Genomic DNA, 7,452 nt, shown 5'->3' with positions numbered 1-7,452 from the left:
CTACTATGGGAAATTTGAATCATTATTGTGTTGAAATGTTGGTTAGAGATTATGTTTGCAACCCTCTGCCCGTTGAATTGATAGTTAATTTGCTATTCTCATTTGAAGGAAATGGTAGGGAATTTGACTGATTAGAAGATCAATAGAGGGGTAGGGAATTTGACTGATTAGAAGATCAATAGAGTAGTCGGAATGTATTATTTTAATTTATATCCATATTGTAGAAGGAGTTTTGTAGATTCTTCTCGCCTTTAACACGGAATCTCCATCATCATGGGAAAACACTAGATTATATAAAAGTCAAATAAATTTCCAAAAAAGACCCAAATTAAACTTTTTTTTTTAAAAAATCAACCCACTCCAGTTTCTATTATAGAAATTTACCCAGTTTCTGCTCATGTCATTGATATGGCTAAAAACCGGGTCGATTTAAAAAAAACCGGCTTCCTAATTAGTCGGGGTTGGTAACCCCGACTAATTAGAACTGCTCATCGCCACATTCGGGGTTAGGCCATCTAAAGAAATCGGGTTGCGAACCCCGACTAATTTGGTCGTGGTTCCCACCGTTTGGGTTGAGTTGCCTTGCCCCGTACAAAATGGTCGAGGTTCGCAACCCCAACCATTTGGCAGCACCAGCAGTTGTCCAAGTTTAAATGGTCGGGGTTCCCAACCTCGACCATTTAACAAAGTCTCCCCAACCCCGAAGACGGGGAAGCAGCTAAGTGACTAAATAATTAATGTTGTCAACTCTGATTATTTGGTGAGCCCCCCCTCCCCCCGACTATATATATGAACCGCACCCATTCTTGCACTAAGTTCTCGATTTTTCTCTCTTTAGCTCTGGTCTCTCCCGTTCTTTGGACTAAGAGGTTCTCCCAACCCCATTTTGTGGCCCAAATTCATCGTAAAAGTTTACTTAAGATCTCTAAGGTAATTTCTCTGTGTTCTCTCCTCTTTTAACATGTAAAAATCTAGGGGTTTTTTCTTTTTTTTAACATTCAAAGATAGGGTTTTCATCAAAACCCAATTTCTAGGGTTTAAAATTTAATACCAATCACTCTGTGGTGGTTCGAATGCTTTGTGTGTTGATTGTTGTAATTGAAATTAAATTTCTAGGGGATAGAATGCTCATTTCTAGGGTTTAGGGTTTTTGATCAAAATTATATGAGATTATTTGCATATATGGTTTCCCTCTCATATTCAATGACTTGATAAAACTTTTTTAAATTTTTTGCATTTAAATGATATAATCTTCTTTTGTATAGGTTAAACAATATGATTCTTATTGCTTGTTTTTATGGTGAAAAAAAATTAATTTTATGGAATGAATAACATGCCAAAGTACGTCGGAGGGGTCACAACGCCGTTAATGATCTCGGAATCATATACTTACTGTGACTTGATTAAGGAATTACACCGAGTTATAGAATTGACCCACGAGAGTACCGACTAAAAAAAATATGTAATTGACCTATAACTTTTTATAGAACATCCGCAGTTAAGATCTCAAACGATCATCATATAAGCATCATGTTTTATTTGAGCAAGTCACAACTAAAGGTAGAATTGTTTATTGAAAAGTTTCCATGTAATTCGTGCCAAATATTCAAACCTCCAGGAGAATTCTCATACATATTAGATTTGGGAGTTGAGTCTGAAGGTTTTCTTTCTTCTTCAAGTGAAATGGAGCAGACTCAATTTTAATATTTAAGTGCACCTTCATTTGGGGGAACGTCAAATGTTATGAACAATGAAGCTCTTTATAAAAATATGAGGTCGTTAAGAGAGGCAACAATTGAAGAGGATGAAAGAAGCAACGACTCTGAAGGTGAAGAGCAAGATAGTGCACCAATTGATAACATGAAATTTATGACTAAAGATGTTGAAGAGAATCTAGAATGGCCTAATAAGGCTTATGTTAATAATGAATATGTTGAGTATGAAGAGCCACCCCCCGACGAGTTTGAAGATGATGAGTGAATTCGTTCTTCCATAGTACAAGATATGTGCATTAGCCAAAGTTCAACTTGTAGAAGAGATGATGACTTTACTTTTAAAGTTAGAGATTTATTCGTGACTAAGGACTAATTGGTTGATGCTATTCGTGATTATTCTATCAAAAAGAATGTTAAATTCAGGCAAGTTAAAATCAATCGCACAAGTTATGATGCAATTTATTTTATGAATACACAAAGAAAAGGTCAAGCCAAGGGAAATGAAGCTGATTACACATGTCATTGGAAGTTATATGCATTTGTCGGAAAGAAACACAATGAGCATTTTAGGATCACAGAATACTGTGATGTTCACACATGTAGCAATTTGACATTAGAGAAAGATCATCGTGGTGCATCTACCTCTTACATAGCGCAGTTGATGATGCTAAAATTAAAGAAGAAGCTTAAACTAGCTCCCGATATTATAATTGATAGAGTGCTAGATATGAAGTTCATTGAAATATCATACAATAAAGCATGGAATGCGATGAGAATTGCGATGACTAAAATATTTGCTGATTGGGAGAAGTCTTACGCGACACTTCCTCAATATCTTGATACGATCAAAAGAAGCAATCCTGGATCTAAACACAAACTCATAACCAAAGAGATCAATACATGAGTTCATCAATTCACCTCTGTATTTTGGGCATTTGGTCATTCGATCGAGAGATTTAAATTTTGTCGGCCGGTTCTTAGCATTGATGACACACACTTATATGGTAAATATAAAGGTGTATTGATGACACACACCGTGAAGATAGACTTAGGGAGGTAAATTATATTTTTATTATTTTCAATCATTTTAAAATTTCAAAGTTATTACTTCTACTTATCATTTAAACTATTTCATATATGCATGCCCCGAGTATTACTAGTATTGATCATACTCGTACATATTTGAATTGGGATTTGATGGATCCATGGTCTAGTATTATGTTTGTCAAGTAGGCTTTTTTTGAATGTTCACAAATCAAATGGATAAGACTCGATTAGCCTCTCTTGATGACATGGATTGAACGATGGAGGTCCGAGACAAATACATTCTACATGCGTCAAGGAGAGTCGACTATTACTTTGTAGGATGTAGGGGTTTTACTTGGCCTCAAAGTGGATGGAGATGCTGTTACGGGTAGGGGTGGGCAAAAACCGAAAAAAACCGGTTCAACCGAAAAAACCGCCCGAAAAAGCGGGCCGGTTAACCGAACCGAATTAAATGGATGAGAAGAAGACTCTAAACCGCCCGAACCGAATTAAACCGGTTTGGATCCGGTTTGAACCCCTGAACCGCCCGAAAAAAAACCGAACCGAATTTTCTAATTCGTTCTTTGTCGGATATTCATATTGCTCAAAATGGGAAGGACTTCGTCGTTCGGAATTCGGTCAAAATGGAAAGGACTTTTGGTTCGGACGAAGTCGGATGGAATAGCTTTCTTATTAGTGAGTCATCACTTGAACATTAAGCTATATAATTGCACGGTAATTTGATTGTTATGTTTACATACATGTTTATATTGTATAGTTCCTTTTTTCGTTGGGCCTGCTAGTGTATATGCCCGCATTAAAATCGGTGAAACCTCATATAAGCTTTCAAATTCTACTAGAGGCATGTTAAGTTGTTTTCCAAGAAATGAAAGATAACCTTTTGATTATAGTTAATTAATATTTGAATGTTACGTAACCATATGTAATTGTTGATATGGTTTGCGCTCATTTCACTAATTTCGGTTTTTTGTTAGTTGTGGCAATGGTGTTACTTCAAACAAGCTCCACATTTCATTGTTTGGGGGAAAAAGTTAAGTAGACAAAATGGACAAATAATGATACTTCATCAGAAATTAATAGGCAATGATCTCAGGTGTGGGCAGATTTTTGTGAAATAGTATTAATTCGGTCCAAAACCGAAACCGATCCGAACCGATCCGAATTTCGGTTGGGCCGAATATTCGGATAAAGGGAAAAAAATCTGGATCTGGATGAGAGTTTTGAGAATTCGAAAAATTCGGATTGGATGCGGATTGAGCTTAAAACCGATCCGAACCGAATATGCCCAGCCCTAGTTACGGGTATCGATGACTTCAACTGGATAGGAGTGTGTGAACGATTGTTGGGTCAAGCTCCTACTATGAAGGGTGGTAAGATCAAGCTCGAGTGGTTACAAAATAATTATATGAATGTACCGATCGATGCAACTAATGAGATCGTCAAGAGCTATATCCATGTAAAAAAATCCATATGATCAGTACCATTCTATTTCTGGATTCAACTAAGGATTCGGTGCATGTTAGATGGTTGCCACTTCTTGAGGATCTTAAGGAGTGTGGAGAATTATCTTGGGGGAGTGTAGTGTTAGCCTATCTCTATAGGAAGATGACAAAAGTGGCATTCGTGCAAAATAAAGAATTTAAAGGTTGCCTCACTTTATTGCAAATATGGTCATAGGAGCGATGGCATTTGGGAACACCAAATTTGAGGGAGACCCGCGCTCTCGATGGTTAGATTCTGTTAGGATGTAGATATATTAGTTTGTAATAGATATGATTACATGTAATTTTATACATTTATTTTAATCTACACTAAACTTTTGTATATCAAATAATTGGAATATTTCTAGATAATGGCATACCTCCCCAAAGGGTAATGAAAACTTTTATAGGAACGAGCTTGATCAATGGAGGATGAACATGTATAAAATCATAATATCCAACTATATTCTATCAATACATCATATATTACCGATATGTAAATTTACGTAATTTTCTTTATAGGTCAAGTGGATGCCCTATGAACTGGTTTTAGCTTCACTGCCCGATATTTATAGAGATGGTAAAGATATATGGCATGCCTGAGTACCGATTATATGCTTTAAGATTGTCAAAATGCACGTGCTCGATCATGTGCTCCGACAATTTGGATTAAAATAATATATTCTATATCCCGTAGAAAGAATAGAGGGAAATCCTCGAAAAGGAGCACATCATCAAAATTGGAAGATAATTCGTCATGCTTACATTGGGAATTGGGAGTTGAGGGAGGATGTTGTAGTGATGGAGTGGGCTAACGCACCAAAACTAGATGTGTACTTGCGTTGGTATTGAGGGATTACTCGCCGATGGATATTTCGGGAGAACAAAACACCTAAGGAGTACATACCGAGAGGTCCAGTTAAGAGAGAGTTAGTAAGTGTACAGGCAAAATATACAATTATTTCACGATTATTATTTTTATTATCATCCAATTGCTAATAATTCACTTTCGCTTTCTTATCTTATAGATACAAGAACTCGATGAGGTTGCTTCTATTGCACATGATGCATTGAGATTGACTACCGAGCCAGTGGTGAGGAACGCTTTTGTTCGCATCATAGGAAAGATTCAGTCCGCTCTTAGAAAGACGCGTCATGCAAATCGTGATGGACGTGAGGAAAGACTCATAGGGTAGGAGCGTCGACGGGTCTGAGGACACACGAGAGCAGACTCAAGTTGTGCACATGATGAAGCGTGAGTCTCACACTAGGCTCAAGCCTGATGTTCACAGCAGGTTCAAGTTGACGAGGATGTCATGTGCTCACAAGTTCACACACAACCGGACTATGAGATCATCCAAGCTCATGTTGAAGGCGAACGGGGAAGGGGGAGAGGAAGAAGAGGAAGAGCAAGAGGGAGAGGGAGAGGAAGAGCAAGAGGAAAGAGAGTTCTAAATATTTGCTAAATTTTGATATACTCTATATGATGTTTATGTTTGAAATGCTATGATGTTTATATTTGAAATGCTATGACTTGATTATGGTCGGATTTTTAGTAAGTGAATTACATGTTATGTTTTTGTTAGAGATTGGTTATAGATGTAATAATTATATAAAGATATGTGTTTACTTGTGATTGAAATTGATTATGGATTGATATGTGTAGCAAGAGAGTTTGTGTTTAAACTTGACGGAGACGAGATTTTCCAGCAAGTATGTGGGCTGGAGGGTCTCTGCCAAATAAACGGGGTTGAGAACCTCAACCATTTCGTGCACGCTGTGCATGCTCTGCTAAATGGTCGGGGTTCCCAACCCCGACCATTTTGTGCGGGGCAATCCTAAACGGTCAGGGTTGGGAACCCCGACCAAATTAGTCGGGGCTCACAACCCTAACTTGTTTAGGAGGCCTAACCCCGGATGTGGCGATGAGAAGTTCTAATTAGTCGGGGTTGCCAACTCCGACTAATTAAGAAGCCGATTTTTTTTAAATCGACCCAATTTCTGGTCATGATGCTGACGTGGCCAGAAACCAAGTCGATTTTTGTAATAAAAACTAGAGTGGATCGATTTTTGAAAAAAAGTTTGGTTTAGGGATTTTCGAAAATTTATTCTATAAAGGTTATCTAAATTTTCTATATTTGTCGTACAATAACTAAAAGTTCAGAATTTGAATACTAAAAAGTATATAATTGTATGTCTACGGCACTCTTAAAACTAGCATTAGAGGCATTATAGATTCAACATATCTCAACAATTTAAACAACCTAAAATCTGTACATAATTATCAAGAACTTCAAACTTTCAAAACTAGAATTTTGAACTCCTCTTACATGAAACTTCCTAACCTTCAAACTCAAAAGAAGGAACAACCACAACAGAGGAGTAAACCCTACTCCCACCCGATGAAACCCCCGAAACCTCTTCTCTCTTCTTTCCATGATCAGAACACACCAGCGTTTCATGAACACATGAACTCAGCTCCTCATGCTGCATAAGCTGATGAAGCCTAGAATTCCTCAATGAAACCTGATAATTATTGCTTTCACCCATCGAAGCGAAATTAGTCTTTGCATTATTACCTCTTAATATCCTCGCCGCTAAGTCATAAGCCATGGCAGCCTCCTCTGGTCTGTTGAAGGTCCCCAGCCATAATCGGAGCTTTTGAGACGAAACTTTTATTTCAGCCACCCATCTCCCTGAAGTCCTTTGCCTTACACCAAGAAACTTTTTCTTCTTGTTATTGCTTTTCCCAATATCCATCGTTGGAGAGGGAGAGATAATCGACGTGTTCTTATAATGTCGATATCGTGATAATGGTGCGTTTGTTCTCTGGTTGATATCTTATTATTCTCTGTAGTAGTTTAATGTGGCATATTCTTCTTCCTTAGATACGTACAAGATGCATGATTAAACTAAATGGACATCATGGAAATTTTATTTTGTGTAACTAATCATTGAGTAATGGATTTGCAACTGTAGTGAGAATTCAAGTTCAGTTTGGACAGGTGATGATGGCCAAATGTTGGTAGATAAAAAATTCACCGTGAACATGGCATGATATGGTTCCAGTGATGCTAAATTAGATTTGGGAATTTATGAATAGTTTGATACTTAACTTCATAGTAATAATATTTTTTGGAGTGAAGTTTTGGGACTTAATTAGAGACTGAGGCATACTCATCAATAATTTTTAGCATTCTCCCTCAGGT

General features: G+C 37.3%; 1 protein-coding gene across 1 annotated transcript; it reads right to left on the bottom strand.

The window, feature by feature from the left end:
• LOC109842216 (ethylene-responsive transcription factor RAP2-11-like) lies at positions 6,584-7,003 on the bottom strand. The gene has a single exon (XM_020411121.1). The coding sequence runs from the start codon at positions 7,001-7,003 to the stop codon at positions 6,584-6,586; it is 420 nt and encodes a 139-aa protein (XP_020266710.1).

The sequence above is a fragment of the Asparagus officinalis genome, chromosome 5 (assembly GCF_001876935.1).
Source record: "Asparagus officinalis chromosome 5, Aspof.V1, whole genome shotgun sequence".
Taxonomy (NCBI): Eukaryota; Viridiplantae; Streptophyta; class Magnoliopsida; order Asparagales; family Asparagaceae; genus Asparagus; species Asparagus officinalis.
The sequence above is the reverse complement of the archived record's forward strand: the minus strand, read 5'-3'. Positions and strand labels throughout refer to the sequence as shown.